The sequence below is a fragment of the Panthera tigris genome, chromosome D4, assembly GCF_018350195.1.
Source record: "Panthera tigris isolate Pti1 chromosome D4, P.tigris_Pti1_mat1.1, whole genome shotgun sequence".
NCBI lineage: Eukaryota > Metazoa > Chordata > Mammalia > Carnivora > Felidae > Panthera > Panthera tigris.
The window spans coordinates 58817128-58835899 of record NC_056672.1 but is presented as its reverse complement, the minus strand read 5'-3'; the positions used below and the strand labels follow the sequence as shown (position 1 = coordinate 58835899).

At 41.3% G+C, this 18772-nt stretch overlaps 1 protein-coding gene across 6 annotated transcripts; it reads right to left on the bottom strand.

Moving 5' to 3' along the window:
- Nucleotides 1-262: 262 nt before the first annotated feature.
- Nucleotides 263-18010, bottom strand: TRMT10B (tRNA methyltransferase 10B). Of its 6 annotated transcripts, none has more exons than XM_042965261.1 (9): nt 17838-18010; nt 11254-11458; nt 10468-10576; nt 9736-9860; nt 7624-7776; nt 6410-6488; nt 5696-5763; nt 1697-1820; nt 263-904 (listed from the first exon to the last, which is right to left on the bottom strand). In XM_042965261.1, exons 1-9 carry the CDS (start codon nt 17912-17914, stop codon nt 798-800), a joined length of 1047 nt encoding a protein of 348 aa, XP_042821195.1. In that variant the 5' UTR covers nt 17915-18010; the 3' UTR covers nt 263-797. The 6 variants fall into 6 exon arrangements, with proteins under 6 accessions (XP_042821195.1, XP_015396212.1, XP_042821198.1 ...); XM_015540726.1 differs by having other exon boundaries at nt 17825-17875; XM_042965264.1 differs by lacking the exon at nt 1697-1820.
- Between the last annotated feature and the right edge of the window lie 762 nt (nt 18011-18772).

The following is an 18772-nucleotide window of genomic DNA, read 5'->3' as shown; positions in this document are numbered from 1 at the left end:
CTGAGATTGTGTAATGAAAGGTTATCCAACATACTTGCGTCAGAGGCAATGTATTTTCTGGTTACTTTTTTTCTTTTCTGGTTATTTTTAAGTTAGACTTACCAATACTGTGTTTTTGCTCTTCAATTCTGCCTGTTGATTATAAATATACATGAAGAAACTAGTTTGCACAAGGCTCAGAAAGATACAAAGATACTCCCACAAAGTGTCCTGTTAGGAGGCTACCTTTAGGAAGAGAGAAACCCTCCACTCCATACTCAGAGCAGGACAGACAGGGTGGGAGCTACAAGTGGGAACAAAGTGCTATGGGGGCTTAAAGCAGGGCTAGGTTAGGATCCTGCAAAACACATAGAGTGTATCACTGAGTTCGGGAAAATCACCATGAACAGAGGAGGCTGGAGAAAGTGCTACAACTTGATGATACCAGTTGAGTGAAAATTAAACTCGATATAATAATAATTATTTAATTATTTAAGCTATCTCTAAAGAATAGGTATTTCACAAATAGGTACCTAAAAGATGAATCAATACATCCAAAGCCATGTAGTTTTGGGCTAATTCCTGGTTATGTAAACTTTTTACTTAGTCATATATCTGGGCTCTTCCTGTGAGCCAGGCACTCGGAGATAGAAAAGAGTGTAAAATGTGGTCCCTGTTATTAGTAACTTATATTCTAGTGAAGATCCAAGATGTCAAGTAAAGGCAAGTGTGTGCCATCGCCACCCTCTGCTCCGCTTTTCGGTCAAGGCACCTTCAGCAACTTCCCCACCCCTGCAACTTCTTAGGCTGTCTGTCCATCACTCCACTGAGTTCTGAAGAACGTAGCCTTTTCTGGAAGAAACTCCTTTCTTCAATGCTTCAGGCCAGTTTTGAGTCTCAAAGTATGCAGATAGGATATCAAAGACTGTTAGAAGGTAAAAAGAAAATAGTGACCACACTGAGAAAAAAGGAGTAAATGACTGATGAGGAAAAGGGTGTTCTGGAATATTTCATTTAACAAACCTCTGCACCACACACGGACCCTCTTGCCACAAGGACCTCAGCCTACATGGAGAGATACGAGCCTGTGAATGGACAGTGCCACAGCACTGAGAGGAAAACAGTATAATGGAACACAAAGGAGGGTCTCTGAATGGCTGAGGGGGGAAGGGAGCAGCCAAGATGCTCCTGGACTGAATTCTGGACAAATAGGACTTCACAGTTCACTGATGGGTTGAACACTGCATTCTAGGCCAAGTGGACAATTTCAACCATCTTTAACATGGTTGGGATCCAGGAAGAAAATGCCGAGTGCATCTGAGAGGCTAGAATACTTGTCACAAACTGCATGCGATAAAATCTGAGCACATTAGTCACGGGGTACTGCTTTGAGGTCCGCTTATATGTAAATATAATGCAAAGGAGCAGCACCAGAATTAACACATGTTAAATGTGGGCCAAGTGAGGGGCGCCTGGGTGGCTCAGTTGGTTAAGCGTCCAGCTCTTGGTTTCGGCTCAGGTCATGATCTCACAGTTTCATGGGTTTGAGCCCCACATCAGGCTCTGCGCTGACCACATGGAGCCTGCTTGGGATTCTCTCTCTCTCTCTCTCTCTCTCTCTCTCTCTGCCCTTCCCCTACTCACGCTGTCTCTCTCAAATTAAATAAATAAACTTAAAAAAAAAAAAAAAAAAAAGCGTGGGCCATGTAAGCAGTACCTTGATTGATGGCCAAGATCTCTGAATGATAGTTTTTCCGATTCTGGCATCTGACCATGTATTCCTGGATTGGCAAGCGGGCTGTCTTGACAGAGTGCTCTTGGGCTTTTTGAAATGTCACCTTCTGTAAATCACAGTTAAATCTTTTTCTTGTGAAAATGATAAAGATATTCTCATTGTAATATGCATAGCAAATTATGAGAAACCCCATTTACCACCACTCCAATTTCCATCTGTATAATTATGATCATCTGTAATCATAATTAAATGGTAAGTATTAAAAATCAGTAGCCTAAGGGAGAATGAAGGAACTGCAGACAATGAAGAGTATTTACCTGTTCTAAGTAAGAAATGGCTTGTGCAGCAGACATCTCACTCACTTGGGAGTCATCTATCTACTAGCTTCCATTTATTACTATTTACAACCAAGAAGGAAATAAGTAAAAAGAGGCATATTTATTTGCAGCCACAATCTGCATCCAAAAGTTCAAGCAATCTAATCAACCAGAGGAGAACACTCCTGACCCTCAGTCGGTAAGATGTAATTCTGGATCTGGAGTTTTCAGCCCATAGCCATTTGACAGCAGCAAATTAGAGAAAAGGGAGAAAGGATTCAAGTCAGATACAAAACAGCAGTAAGGTGTGAGAGCACTGAGCCCAAGTAAAAGGAAGGGATCTGAAAACTGCAGAAAGCAGTCATAAAAACTAAAAAAAACCCAAAATCTGAGGCCATTTAGGGTCAGAGTACAATAACTAATATCCCTTTAAAGATGTCCCTGAGTCATGAACTCAAATTTAAATTATATTTGCCACTTCGTAAGAAGCTCTGGAGAGATCATCTACCTACTTACAATTTCAGGACTAAAAAGAAAGGTTTAGATTACTGGTTAGATTACTGGTATAGATTACTTCCAATAGTTAACTATTGGAAGGGGCCTCAATAGTTAATTATTCTATTCCGATCATCTATCCAATGTTGGTCTATCCGTATGGCCTCTCTTCCAAGTGGCCTCTGTCCTGAAAGGGACAATCCTTATGACAGGCATCCTGGGGAAACCTATTCTACTTTTGACAGTATGGATTAATAGGAAATTCTTGACAGGGAGCCAAATTTTCTGTTTTCCCTGAGGCTTCCACTAATTTTTCTAGTCCCATCCCCCCAGGACCATACCAAGCAAGTAAAATGTCTCTTCCACAAGATGGCCATTCAGGTACTCCACAGCAGGGATCATGCCCTGTGCATCCTTCTGGCAGTCTCAGTTCTGTCGCCTCCCCCTTGAGTCTCTTCATCATTCAGGCCAAACTCGTCTGAATTTGTTGCAGCTTGTCACTGTCCTTTACCACTGTGTCATGATCGACTGGCCACCAACAGTGTGGTCTGACCAGCTGGAGCAGCATGAAGCAGACCTAGCACCTCTGTCCTGACACTGGACCACCTGCTTCTCAGACTCACATAAAACAATTCCAAGAGAGAACTTCCAAAATGTGTTATGTGGTGCGATTCAGATAACATAAAGGTACAGCTGCTCAAAAGACTTCTTTGAAGAATAAGATCCCTTTGCATATATGGTCTAGGTGGTTTTTTTTTAAGTCTATTCTTTTACAATCATTTTGAACTGGAGTACAAGAATTCAAAGTTAGTAAGACACTTGGATGCTGCCCTGGAGGAGCTCACAGTCTAGCTTCTGCTCCTCTGAACACTTAAAGATAAAATAATTCCCCTTGAAGAAATGTTCTCAGCATATTTTCTGTGTGAAAGCCAAACTCTGCAGTAACAACCAAAAAGTTCTATACGTGTGGCAAATCATTGTGCCAATTACTTTTCAGTTTAAACACGACTGGAGCGATAAGAGAAGACAATGTATTAAAACTGCACATCACTGATCGTACCCTGCTCACTGACCTTCTAGACTTTTCTGACTCAAAAGAAAAAGCTGTCACTCTGCTGTGGGAGACTGCATTTGGCTGTTATGTCTCTTTAATCTCTTTTAATCTATAACAGCCCCCTAACTATTTCCGTTTTCATTACACTGGTTTTTTTTAAAATGTGGTCCAACTGTTTTGCAGAATGCCTCACATCCTGTTTCTTCATGATTAAATGTAGTTTAAACAGTTTTCAGTAAGAACACTTTGCAAGTGAGATTCCATCACATTGGGAGGCACATAGTGTCAACACTGGCGATTCTAAGTTTGAACATCTGGTAAGATGGTGACCTCTTCATTCACTTCATTGTAATGGCACATTTGTGCCTTTGTGATGTGTGGGGCAACACATGGGAGACTGTGTGAATAGCCAGTTCTCCCACGCTTTTTGTTCAATCAGTTCCGTCAATCAGTGATTATACTGGGAGTAACAAAATAATGATTTTTCAATTCTATTATGTATTTCTCATTTAACAGCTAGCATTCTTTTTTTTTTTTTTTTTTTTAATGTTTATTTATTTTGAGAGAGAAAGAGGGTACGCGCGAGCAGGGGACAGACATAGAGAGGGAGAGAGCATTCCAAGCAAGCTCTGCGCTGTCAGTGCAGAGCCTGATGCGGGGCTGCGTCTCACAAACCATGAGATCATGACCTGAGCCGAGATCAAGAGTCAGATGTTTAACTGACTGAGCCACCCAGGCGCTCCTAATACCCAGCATTCTAGCATTCTTCTATCTCCACCCCCCACCTGTTTTTTAGATTATCACTATGAATCATGGAATGCTGACCTTTTTTTTTTTTTCATTTTATTTATTTGAGAGAGAGAGTGGGGGAGAGTGGCAGAGGGAGAGACAGGGAGGGAGAGAGAATCCTAAGCAGGCTCCACACTCAGCACAGAGCCCAATGAGGAGCTCGATCCCACGACCCTGGGATTATGACCTGAGCCAAAACCAAGAGTCAGACATTCCACCAGCTGAGCTACACAGGCACCCCAGAACACTAACTTTTTTAGAATAAATGCAATTCAGTTAAGTATTACCTGTATTGGGGTGCCTGGGTGGCTCAGTCGGTTGAGTGTCCAACTTCGGCTCAGGTCATGATGTTGCGGTCTGTGAGTTCGAGCCCCGCATCAGGCTCTGTGCTGACAGCTCAGAGCCTGGAGCCTGCTTTGGATTCTGTGTCTCCCTCTCTCTCTGCCCCTCCCCCGCTCATGCTCTGTGTCTCTCTCTCTCAGTCAAAACTAAATAAAACATTAAGAAAATTTTTTAAAAAGTATCACCTGTATTAAATATGTGTGTATATCTCTACAGATATGAAAAAATATCCAAAATACACTCACATATATTAAAAAATACATATATGTAATATACCCACAAATACTTGTGTGATCATAGATTATATCAAGAAGTATACACAAGAAAATAGTGGTTGGCTCAGGTGGGGGGCACTGTAGGACAAGGATAGGAGGGAGACTTATTTCTCACTGTAGTTCTTTTTATACACCTTATTATATCATTATTTATTGCGTATGCAATATGTTAATTAGTGATATAAACTAATAACAATTATCTCAACAAATGTGTGTATAATAGAAACATATTTCAAAACTCCAATTATTCCAATAAAATTCCAACTCAACAAAAGAAATCTGCAGTCTTACTGACATCAAAATTATAGGATAAAACTTATGTCAGCAGAAAAGACGGCCTAAGAAGGAACAAACTCCACTCTCATAAAAAACAATTAGGTGGTAAGAATGCTGAATCAATGCTTCCTTGGTCAAGATCAGAGTTATCCTTGCAGAACTGAAGAGAGGAGAAAAGAAATTCAACAACGGCTCTTTATGTAATTACCAAACACTCCCCATGCCAGTTCCTGACTGGACTGCCAGGTCAGGATCACTAACATTGATGAGAAAGGGAATTTCACAAGCAGGAGGGCCAACCGAGGCAGGAGAGGTTCCTTCTTCCTATTCTGAGTTCTTAGGCCTTTTGGGTAAGATTATGATAGGGCAGCTACCTCTGAAAGGAAGCCCCACTTTTCAAAATATAGCTGTTAGGTCTAAAATGCATGTTTACCTTCTGGATGCTTTCGTCCACAAGTCCACCAAGGATGTAAACTTTGTTTAGATCAACATCTTCAAGAGCTAATGAAAAAATGAAGGCCATTGAGATCAAATCTGTTTTATAATTTCTAAAGCCAAAGAAAGTAAAAGGAAAGAATTATTAATGATAAAAGTAGAAATTTAATAAAGTAGGAAACAAAAAGGTAATAGATTTGCTAATTTTCTCAAAAGACAAAGCTTTGGCATATCTAACCAAGAAAAAAAAGGCAGTCGACTCAAATCAACATTAGAATTCATAAAGGAGACAAAATAAAAATTACAGAGGAATGTGAAATAATTAGGAAAGAATACTAAGATCAACTTAATACCAATAAATTTGAAAAGTATGTGAAATAGTTGATTTTCTGGAAAAAACACATATCTAACATTGATCCAAGAAGGGCCAAGGAGGGGAGCTGACCAGGGAAACTGGGAAAGACTGCCAGGTAGGTCACAAGGTCCAACCAATGAGGCTGGAGACCCTAGATCTGTGCAGCTGTGCACACATAGTAGGACATGTGCAAAGTGTAGTGAGGTATACACCCATAAGAGGTGTGCAATTAATGTTCATTCCTTTTGTTTTTTTTTGATACACCTTGGGTGGCTTTAATAAATTCTGACACAGGGAATAATCAAACACAGGGTTTAGAACAAACTGCTACATGAATCCATGCAGGAAAGTACATACCATGTTCTGAGTCAGGAGTCAGGTACACAAGGGTTTCCAGAGGAAATAAACTAAAGCAGTCTTCCTCTGTTATGTCTAGCTGAAAAATGTAAATAATCCAATGTAGTGTGAACTAGGTTAAGACACAGCCCACACTGCAGCATCTAGTTACCAGGCATCAATTCTCTGTTAGGCATGGCCCTAAGTGCATCAAGGGCACACATGTCTGACAATCTGTTCTCACAAAGTACTTCAATGGGGAGAGGAAGTAGAAAGGACATTCTACAAAACAAGATAGAAAGTAATACAACACCCTAACAGATGTACAGGAAGCATGCCCCAGGGCAACAGATGAGGGAGTGACAACACCAGGGACAACCTTCTAATGAAGGGAATGCTGGAACATGGTTTCTGAAAAGAGATGAGATAGACACATACAAAAGGAAGTAGCAAAGAAAATGGGGAGAATCACCTAAGAAAGGCATGAAGATGGGAAAGCAAGGGAACCATGTGACCCTAAGAATGGGTCTGTGGGGCTCACGTACAAGAATCATAAAACCCGCACAGAGAAGAGAAGCAGGATCTGGCTGTACTGTAGGAGGGACACTCAGACAGTAACAGCGACCACAACTAACTGCAGGACCACACAGGGCACGTTTCATACTCTCTTCCTCTGTGAACCTCCCTAGGAAAGTCCACACCACCCAGTCCCAGCTACATAACACAAACACACAAGACATTTTTAGTGGCACTTCTTAGGAAGTGTTCTGGATTGTTGCCTGTATTATGATCACTGCATTCATGGGACCCTAGGGAAAGAGATAAAAAGTAACTGAATGCTCCCTAAAACTCACCTTGAGTCCACATTAATCTCATAAGGATTTTCTCTTCCCCCATAACTCATGCTCCCTAATTACGCACTACTGTAAACAAGAAAGGAGTCACAGCATTTCCCCCAAAACATTCGTGGAGTATACAGTCTAGCATACAACACACAGAATACAAAATACAGTCCTAGATACCTGGTAATATTAGTCTGCCAATGCAGTGGAAGGATGAAAGTTTAGAAATAGAAGAACTGATGAGAGATTCTAAAGTTTTTTAGATTGCAATAGTGAAAACATACAATTAGTATATTTTTATATAAAAATACGAAAAAGTTAAAAAAAATTTACTATTATCATACAATCTACTTTTCAAATGACACTTCAAGTAATATGCAAAATGAGGCTTACCAGGTAACTAGAAAATCCATCATTCATCCTCAAACACTCTTCATACAGGTGACTGTCTGTTGTGAATCCAGTGAGGTAGATCCAAAATGGCCTGTCAGCTTTTTTATTTGAACCATACAACCTTCGGATCTGTCCAGCCAGTCTACTTAACTCCTTCAAAGAAATAACGACAACTTAGACTAGAAGCATGTCCACTCTTTCTAAATTCACTACCAACAAATGGTTAGGGATGCCTGGATGGCTCAGTTGGTTAAGCATCTAACTCTTGATTTTGGCTCAGGTCATGATCTCACAGTTCATGAGTCTGAGCCCTGTGCTGGGCTCTGCACTGACAGTGTGGAGCCTGCAGATTCATTCTCTCTCACTCTCTCTCACTCTCTCTCACTCTCTCCCTCTCTCTCTACCCCTCCCGGGCTCACGCATTCCCTCTCAAAAAAACAAACAAATAAACAAACAAAAAAAAAACAAAAAAACCATACCATACCATAAACCAAAACAAAACAAAACAAAAAAAAACACAACAAAACAAATGGTTACTCAGTAAGTTCACTGAATGCTACTCTGAGAAATCTGATGAACTAGAATGGCCCCTTTTACTCCAAGAATGAGTACGGAGGGTATATGTGAGCATGCATGTTACACTCCATGGCACACACACCTTATAGATCAAAGTTAAGGTAATGATACTAGCCCAAAAATAGTGAGTTAACGGAAAGACTCTGAACCCTCTCTCCTTCTGGACCTGCTGTTATATATCTAATATGATATATGGAATTGTTCTTTTAGCTCATATCTAAAATTTTACCATGTGATATTTACTGTTTATTTTTAAAAGGTTAGATTACTAAACAGACATGTTTTATACTCCATCAAATAAAATTGGCACCTTACCCTAACTCTAGGAGATGTAACAGGGTCAGAGGTTTTAACTTTCCATCCTGATTCAGAGACATCACCTTAAGAAAAGTAGTTTCACAATCTGGCCTGATCTGGGTCAGGAGAGAAAAAAACACTCTGGATTTGATTTAATCTGATCTCAATTAAAATAAACAGTAGAAAATTCTTGGTTGACCTTTTCAGAGGGCTATACTTAGAGGTTCCATGTACGAACCCCAAATCTTCAGTCTTCCTAGTTTCTCTGAAAAACATGCAAACACCAGCATATACGACAGAGATGCTGGCAAACAGAAAAACCTGGTTTTTGGTGTAAGGCCAAAAATTAAGGCCCAATACTGTGTGTTTCCTAGACATCTGGTGAAACCAGGTAGGCCCTGAAAGTCCAAATAAATGCAAGCTCTTCCCCCAGTTCTGCTCCCATAGACAAGGCCCCCCAGCTAAACAATCGTTTCTGTCAAAGGGACCAGGCTAATTCCTGCTTATCCCCAAGTAGTGAGTTTCAATTCCCTGCCAGCCCATAGAGTTATTCCCAGAAAATTAATCACATCTTCCTGCAGGAACCAGGGAGTACCCCACCCTCGTGACACTACAAAGCCTGCCTCCCACAGCCCCTGGTTGTTCATTCTGTCCCCAAGTATAATCCCATGTGGTCCTGCATGGCATGCAGTGTCCTCCTCCCCCTGGGCTGAGTACACGTGACTAATAATCTGCTATCATTTTTATCTGTCCAATGTCAAGTGTGTTTTCTTCAGCCATCCCCAAAACCCTAGCGTGGAATCCCTCCTTTACCAATGGGGTGAATGGAAAACGATTAAAACACATATGTTATAGGAAGACCTCCTACAAGGTCATCTCATCAACATGCAACTAGGCAAATATTCCTCTCCCCAGTAGAAAGCCAGATTTCATTTCTGGAGGACTGAACATGAAAGGCTCCATCTAGACCGGGGACACCATGAACACTGAGACAACAAGGTGGGGCTCAAAACAGAAGATCAGATAAAATTTGCAGACTAAACCAGAGGGTATCTATTCTCTTCCTGACTCTTTATAACAGCCAATTTGAGCTGAGAAGCCATGTGTAGAAAACTAAACACTTTTGCTGGTTTACTATGGAATTACAGAGGCTGGAAGTGGTCCTGCTCTTTGTCAAAGCTGTTCCCTTCTGGACGTCCCTCATGTGAGCAGGAATTCAGAGCTTAATGGATGTCCTACCTTCTTAGACATGTGGTGGGTCATACTCAAATCAATACAGAGTCTTGGTCCTGAGTGTTTGGCTTCCAAAAGTCTCTCCTTGGTTAAGGATCTCAGAAAACGTTTGCTGTGCTGGGGGCAGGTGCCTGAAGTAGAAATATCAAAAAGGAGTAAAAGTGGGAAAACAGAGGAATACATTCAGTTGGAAAAGAATCTCCCTAGCCAAGTGATCTTTTTTGTACATAAAGAGAAACTTGAAACTCATACAAGATATTTATTCATTTGGGTGCAGCTGAACGGTGAGGGATGTGGGCTCTGGAGTACATTGCTGAGTCTAACTCAGAGTTCAGTCCATTTACTTATTACTAGATAGTCTTAGGCACATTATTTAATTTCTGAGCCTCAGTCTCTTCACCTACTAAATGGGGATAATAAAAGCACCTACCCCTCAGGGTAAGCCATGTAAAATTCTTAGCAATGAACCTAGCACATAGCACTCAATAAATGTTAGCTCCTGTGGTTATCATTCCTTCTACTTCTGAGCTTATAAACACATATGTTCACTATGTGCTTCAGGGCAGCCTTAAACTTTGCTGTCTTTGAAACTTTGATTCCCCCAAAAACAGAACAACAGGTCCTACCTCCAAGAGGTTTGTTTTTCCTTCAAAACAATATTCCTACTCTCCTAAGAACATGCAGATACTAGTCCGTAAAGAGATAAATGACTACACCAGCAATCAGATTTATTTTTACCTGAATTTTCTACACGATTGGCCTTTCTTCTTTCTTTTTCTTGCTTTCTTTTGCTCTTCTTTGCTGCAACTATCTTTTCCCAGTGTCTCTGTTTTCTTTGGACATTTTTCTTACGTCATCAAGAAAACAAAATTGTTTGAGAATTTCGTAAGCAACAAAAAGGAAAATGAATATTCAAAACAATTACTTATTTTTTAAGTTAGATTTAAAGTTAGGAGAGAACAAAGATATTAGTCTTAAAAAAAAAAAAAAAAAAGACTGGATTGTGTTAAGAGAAAGCAGAGCCCCAGAAAAGAGAAGTGATATGCCCAAAGTAAACGTATTAGGGACAGGGCCTAAAGCAGAGCTTAGATTTCCTGACCCTTCTGAGGTGTATCAAAAACTCCTCTTCCCAGCTGGCTCAGTCGGTTAAGTGTCCGACTCTTGATTTCAGCTCAGGTCATGATCTCAGTTTGTGGGTTCGAGCCCTGCATAGGGCTCTGTTTTGACAGCGCAGAGCCTGCTTGGGATTCTCTCTCTCTCCTTCTCTGTCACTCCCCGTCTCGTGCTCTCTCTCTCCCTCTCAAAATAAACAAATACACTTAAAACAAATTCCTCTTGCACTTTATATACTTTTCTTATGACTCAAGTGGAACTGAAACCTTAAACCAGTAGGAGGAAACTCATCCAATTTTAGAGCACACCAAACTCATTCCTAGTCTGTTACTAGTACCTACCCTCAGAACAGGGGTCTCTGGGACATAGCACCATCGCAAAGCCCACGGCCAGGCAACTCGCTGCACTTACTGAGCACCACATTGCACTGCCTGTGGGCAGTGTCTCTCCCTCCAGATGCTCACATTCCACATCAATCTGTAGAAGCTGGAAGCTTTCAGAGATGCTGTCTTCACCTGTGTCCTCTAGGATGACTTCTTGCTCCTGCAGCACGCGTGAGTCTGTTTTCCGAGCACTCCCTTCCAATTTCCAGTCCATGTGCTTAGTCTTCTGTCCTCTTCACCCAGGTCAGAAAAAGGCACAATTACGTGAGACGTCACCTTATTTCACCTACAGAGGTATTTCCCTGCATCCCAATGTCAAATAGCATTACTGTGTTCCTGAAGGAGTAGACATGTGGGAAATATTAACACAGACTTATTGAATGGAGAAAAGTGTCTGTGTCTTCCAGAGAAATGGGTCAGCCCAGAAATGTTTCAGTACCAAGGAGGCTAAATCCACTTTTTAGAAGACAAGCATAGCTCCTGACAGCTCCTAGCAATCACCAATGATTCACTGCTGCAGTGACACAGGTGGTCAAGTCATTTACTGTGTTCTTCAAAATGCATGTAGTAGTTGAGGGTGGGACAGAAATGGCAAAAGCCACCTCCTCCTTTATGTTTCAGTTTATATTTAGAACTATTCCTTTAGCAAACATTTATTGAACACCTACTCTATGTGAAGTCCACTACTAGAAATATCCTAGGAAGGTAAGAGCTAGCCAAAAAACATATGGTGAAGAGTTACCCGAAACCAAGAATTCTAGGTTGCTGGTGATGTATCACAATTTGTTTTTCCAAACTATGTATTCCTTCTCCCAACTCAGTTAAGTATCACTGCAGCTGAAAGCCACAGTCACCAGTGAGAAAACTTAATATCCATCAGAAGTGCTGAGGTAGGAAAATATGGAGAACCCATTGCTATGGCACACTAAACAAGTGCCATAATTTCAAACTGCTGTTCAAAATCCCTGCAAAGGTTGTAAGTAAAAAATGTTCTAGGCGCACCTGGGTGGCTCAGTTAAGCGTCTGACCCTGGATTTCAGTTCAAGTCATGATCTCACAGTTGTTGAGACTGAGCCCTATGTCTGGCTCCAGGCTGAGTGTGGAGCCTGCTTAAGATTCTCACTTTCTCCCTGTGCCCCCTCCCCCACTCACACTCTCTCTCTCTAAAAATTAAAAAACCACTCTAGTCTACAGTTAAGTGTCACATATGTCCATCGTTTATGGCTGCACCTCTGAGTCCAGTGCATTTCCACCATCTTCGGAAAAGTATATCTTTGCAAAAGCTAATGTATGTGATATGATCCATGCATATGGTAAAAAAAAAAAAAAAAGATTTATAATGAAAAGTAATGATCCTCATTCCAATCCCTTCCACCTCTAGTGCCAACCTGTTAATCAGGTATTTTTAGAATAATCAGGTATTATTCATCCGGTAATTAACTCCTTATCCTGAAATCATATGCTTTCCATTACTTCTTGGATCAACTTTAACTTTTATCAACTCCCTATGAAACACTAGAATTCAAATCACTCATAATATCCCCTCTTATTTTTCTGTTACACTGACTTTTCAATTTTTTTGAGGTATATTTTACATACAGTAAAACCCAAAGGTTAGGGTACAGCTCAATATTGTGTGTGTGGAGAGAACATACCAGCTCAATGAGTTTTTAACAAAAGCATAGGTGTGTTACTTACCCCCTCATCAAGATATGGAGCATTTTTTTTTTTTTTTAACTTTTTAGTCATTCTTCTTTTTTTTTTAATGTTTATTTATTTTTGAGAGAGAGAGAGAGACAGAGCTTGAGAGGGGAAGGGCCAGAGAGAGAGGGAGACAGAGAATCCAAAGCAGGCTCCAGGCTCTGAGCTGTCAGCACAGAGACCAATGTGGGGCTTGAACCTGTGAGTCACAAGATCATGACCTGAGCCAAAGTTGGATGCTTAACCGACTGAGCCACCCAGGTGCCCCAAGATATGGAACATTTCTATCACTCCAGAATGTTCCTTTCCTTCTGCACTTTGCAAGTCAATCTCCATCCCATTCCCACAACCCGACAAAAGCAACCATTGTTTTTTTTCTATAACCATAGATTAACTGTGCCTATTATAAAACATCATATAAATGGATTCAAACACTGACATTGACATTTTCCCCCTCAATGTGTTTGAGAATCATACATGTTACTTCATGTATTAGTAGTTTATTCCTTTTAATTGCTGAGCAGAATTCCATTGTATGAATATACCATAATTTATTTCCCTATTGATGAACATTTGAGATTTTTCCAATTTGGGACTACTATGAATAAAGTTGCTAAGAACATTCTCACACAAGTGTTTTTGTGGACATATGTCTTCATATCTGTTGGCTAAGTACCTAACAGTAGAGTTGATGGGGCATAGGATAGTTGCCTATTTAACTCACAAAAGACTGCCACCAGTTTCTCAAAGCAACCGCACCACTTTACAGTGCTGTCAGCAACAAATCAGATTTCCAGATGATCTGCAGCATCACCAACATTTGCTGTTGCCAGAGTTCTTAATCTTGGCCATTCTTGTGTAGTGGAACCTAGCTGTGTTTTAATTTGAATTTCTTTGATTGTTAATGATATTAAGCACTTTTTCATGTAATCTATTGGCCATTCATAATATATCTTCGTAAGATTTCTGATCAAGTCTTCTGCTCATTTTTGAATTATCTTTTTATTAATGAACTGTTGAAGTTTATCATATTTCTGGATACAAGTCTTTTTTCAGACATGGGTATTGAGAAGAGGTTTTCCCAGTGTGTGGCCTGCCCGTGCATTTTCTTAACAAGGCTTTTGTTAAGCAGAAATTTTAAATTTTGACCAAGTCTAATTTTTAATTAACTTTATTTCTTTAACTGTTTAACTTTATTTTTTTATTAACTATAAAAGTTAATGCTTTCTGTGTCTTCTAAGAAATCTTTGCCTACCCAAAAAGCACAGAGATATTCTATGTTGCTTTCTAGAAATATCTTTATAATTTTAGTTTTTACATTTAAGCCTATAGTCCATCTCAAATCCACTTCTCTCAAAGATAACAGTCTTGTCCTGCTTATTGTCCAATGCTGAAAACAGTTTCTTCATATAATCTGTCCAGTTTTACAGCTTTTTTATCAGAAGGTAAGTCCAATACCCATACCTCTGTCATGACAATTACCAGAAGACATCTTTACTATGTTTAAGAATATCCTTTAAATTTCTACTTCTTGTTCAACAATCTTATGTATTACCCTCTGACTCCTTAAGGTTAGGCTCTGAAAATAAACACCCTAATCTTTCCCTCTCTCTCTCTTCCACCCTTAATGTTCCAATTTGGTAAGCTGAGGCTTTAATTTTACATATTTAAGACAGGCTCTACATTGTGATGTGTCATCAAAATTAACCCTCTTGGGCTCTGTCTATTCCCTTGGTGGTTTCTAAAATTCATAAACCAATAAACTGCATTTATATTAACTATATAAATATTACCCACTACAGAGACAAGTAGAGTCCGAGGATTATATTTAGTTCTCTAATGTTCTGACTCCTGTTACTAGCAAACATTTCTAGTGTTAAGCTCATACTGTTTTCTTATACTCCATCAAATGCTCAAAATGAGGCCAAATTTTAGTTGTTTTTCATTAAAGAAAAATTTTTTTAAATGTTTACTTTTGAGAGAGACAGACAGAATGTGAGCAGGGGAGGGGCAGAGAGAGAGGGAGACACAGAATCCTTAGCAGGCTCCAGGCTGCTGTCAGCAGAGCCCAATGGCGGGGCTCGAACTCACGAACTGTGAGATCATGACCCAAGCTGAAGGTGGACACACCTGACTGAGCCACTCAGGTGCCCCTAGTTGTGTTTCATTTAGACATAATAGGCTGTTGTACTGGAAACATAGCAGTCCTAGGATTTAGTCATGCTTCCCAGCTTGCTACCTGTGAGTAGTAGGATAACAGCCAAAGCACTTAACTTTCTGTCACTGGTTCTTTGAGATGGGATAATACTACATCCCAGGACTGTTGCAAGAACTAGACCTATTTCATTTGCCTGACATGGAGCAACTACTCATGAAATATGGGCTATTCAATCTCTTCCAGTGCTGTTCTTTCAGGCTTTCTAAAAAGGCAAGTCTTCTGAGCAGTTTTGGGGTATTCATCACACATCATGTAAACATTTAACCACCAGATATATTCCTGAATATGGCCAAGTAAATTACATTCTAGATTTTCAAAATTACAGATTAGAAATTTGTGTTCATTTTCCTGCACAGGCTAAAGTTTACTTATGCTCAGAAGTCCTTTCTTTAATACTCAGTACAAATTTTAATGTATTTATTTATACCATTGACTGTGTCCCTATGAATTTAAGGCATACACAAAATTTAGTAGTGTACATATTATTTCTAGAAAAATGAGGAAAAGGCCAAGTTATTCTTAAGCATTTCAGAAGCACTGCACTGTTCACATATGAATGGCAATGTTGATTAGAAATATCTTTAAGAAAAGATAGCCAGTCTCATTATACCCGTTCCTTTAGATGACTGAGCAAGTTTTGTTGTGCCCATCATCAGAGTCATCTGCATTTTTCTGCATTTAGGCATTCAAAAAAAAAAAAATGAAAACTTTAAGATAAACTGGTCCAACACCTAACAACCTCATTTTATTAGGGTGAGAAAACACCAATTTGTTAAATGAATGCCAGTTTAACAGCCATGTGCTTTCCCTCTTCCGAACTCCAAAGCATTTTGTATTCTCATCTGTTTGTCCATTCGTTCAGTCAATAAATATCCATTGAGCTCCTCCTCTTTGTCAGACCCTTTTGGGGAACGACTGAGAGGCAATGAATGTAGATGTCTCATTGGAGAAGTCTGGCTGAGAAGGAGAAAAGAGAGCTAGGGTTGAAGTAGCTGGAGGGGATGCTGAGCTTTCCGCTGCTGTTTAGAAAACTGGAAGGTCTGTGCTCACGTTTTCTCTCTCATCAAACTGCATTCCTTTGCAGGAGGGACTGTGTACTTATATTTACGTAAATACTGTAAGAGCTCACAATGTAGAACCTTGCAAACAGCAGTGTTTGAATAAATGTTTGTTGAACTGAACTGAATTTTACCACTACCACCCCCATTCCCTTCTTCCTAGTCCCCTCCTTGTATCTCAGACCTCCCCAAGTTCCTATAGTCCCTGAGGATCTTGGGATACAGCAATATTGAAAATCAAATGAAGGCAATTCCAACCACTACCAAAGAGTCTGAAATATAGCAGATTGGGCAGGGACCATATCTTTTTCATCTTTGTATCTTCAGTGGCCAGCACAAGGCCTGGCACAAAATGGAAGCTCAGTAAATACTGAATAGAGCCTTGCTATCTAGTGAATCTCAGAAAGCAAACATGAAATTGGGCATCACAGAAAAACAAACCTTCTTAATCTGTGTGAGACATTATCTATGCCCAGATTTAGCATTTCATTTCATTACAAAATGTTTTCTGAGCCTCCATTACAGGTCCAGGACCAAGTACTGGAATTATTCAATTACTCAATCATTTAACAAAGTTACATGCTGAGGATTTGGGAATGATGTCCATTCTGCCTCCATGGGGCTCCAATTATCTACCTCAGCCTTGACTGACAGTTGGTCTGTTTCTCCACTAAGTTACAAGCTCTTCCAGGGAAGAGAGGATAAAGAATTCAGGTGTGCACCCCCAGTACTCATCAGCACTGAGCCTTGCAGAACACAAGCAGCCTAAATGCTTTATGATTATGTTACCCTTCTGCTCAGAACTATGCAGTATTCTCCATTTCACTTACAGTACATAACTGAAATCCTTACAATGGCCTATACTGCTCATTAAGATCTACCTCCCGCATCGAGTGTCCTCTGCACTCTCTGATCTGCTTGCTGCTAACATACTTAAGGATATTCCCACCTCAGAGCCTTTGCACTTGCTGTCGTGTCTACCTCCAATGCTCTTCCCCTAGATAATTATATGGCTACCTGCCTCAATTTATTCCGATATCACTGTTCAACATGGCACATGTTTTACTTATCGTCTGAACTTCCCCATTCCTATAACGTAAGCAGGTGTTCTGTTTGTTTCGTCCACTACTCTATCCTATATGCCTAGAAAAGGGCTTGGGACATAACAGACGCTCAATAAATGCTTACTGACTTAATAAATTCTCCACCCATCCCCATCTCTGAGTTGACAGAAGCCTCAGATCTTTTCTAACCCAAATCCCACCTGAGAAGCATATCGCTGGGCCCTAAGTGACGGGCCAGCCTCTGTCTGCACAACTGTTTGCGTCTCTCATTTTCTAAGTTTTAGTCCACTGAAGCTGGCTCCAGTCCTCTGGCACCTTCAGCACGAGAACACCAAGACCCCAGGCCCGAGAGTACCCCGCCTGTGGGCCCCGTCTGGCCCACAGCCTGCTAGTGCGAGGGGTGGCAGAAAGGAAAAGCACCAAGAAGGTGGAGGACACCAGGCCACACGACTGTCGAAGGTCGCTTCCCGGCATCTGTCCCACCTACGAACCAGGCGGCAGCCCCAAGTCAGACCCCTTTAGTCCCACGTCCGTCCACCCCACGAGCCCCAGGCGTACCTGAATCCCTCACCTCGCGCAGTCTCGGCGGCGCACGTCAGGCCCCGCCTCCGGGCCAACTTCCGGTTCCTGCCCCCCTCCGAGTGGCATTCTGGGAGTTGTGGTTTTCAGCCTGGTAGCTTGTTGTGCCGGAGCCTGTGGGAAGCTTTGCCTTCCGCCTACACCGGCACTAAGGAGCTGCGTACCGCCCAGGTACTGCTGCGCCTGCCTGAACCTGTTTCCTCGGTTGTGAGACGGGGATTACGATACCCGCCGCTCGCCACTTTCGCAGGCTGCGGCAGGTAACCCGAGGCGTTGATGGTTCTCAAGGGCTGGGCATTGGGAAACTGGACTGAAACCGGGCTGGAACCACCCCTCTTCTCACAACCTGGGGGTCTTGCCCTCCCTTGGACCCCCTACAACCAGCAGAGCCCACGAACTGACACAGGCTTCCCTGAGCACACAGCTGCCCTCACCACCACCTGGCTGTTTAGGCAGACAATAGAGATATTCGGGCTTGGGCCCTTAACAAGTGAGTCTAGGCTCTGGCCACTCTCCCTTCTCCTTCTCCCTTTACAGACCTTTACAGGGAGAAAGCGAGGCTCAGAGACCCTGAAGAGACTGGCCCAAGCCTTGACCTGATAAAAACCAACAGTCACTCTTTACTCTTCCCTTTATTCCTGCTATCCCAGCGGTCTCACCCTTTGGAAGAGACCTTAGCATGTATGAGCCTGAACTATCTCCCACCCAAGAAACCACATAGCCCTGTTGGATCCCTCCTTGGCCCCATACTGTTTCCCTCTCTGGCCTTTTCTTTTCATAGATCCTCCAGCACCCCCACCCCGTCCCTAATCCTTCAGTCCATCCTTTATCTGCTACTGGAGCAATTTAAATGTTAAAAGTAAACATTCTTTATCCCCCAGAGGGCTTTTCCCTAAAACCCAGCTCTAACATCTCTTTTCTGCTCAG

Excerpts from the sequence above, each read along its gene's own strand:
- TRMT10B (XM_042965261.1), bottom strand. The coding sequence starts at position 17,914 with ATGCCACTCGGAGGGGGGCAGGAACCGGAAGTTGGCCCGGAGGCGGGG. Across the intron at positions 5,764-6,409 it reads GACTCCTGACTCAGAACATG|CTCTTGAAGATGTTGATCTA; the intron begins GTATGTACTTTC and ends TTTTTTCATTAG. Across the intron at positions 905-1,696 it reads GATCTTGGCCATCAATCAAG|TCTTTGATATCCTATCTGCA; the intron begins GTACTGCTTACA and ends ACCTTCTAACAG.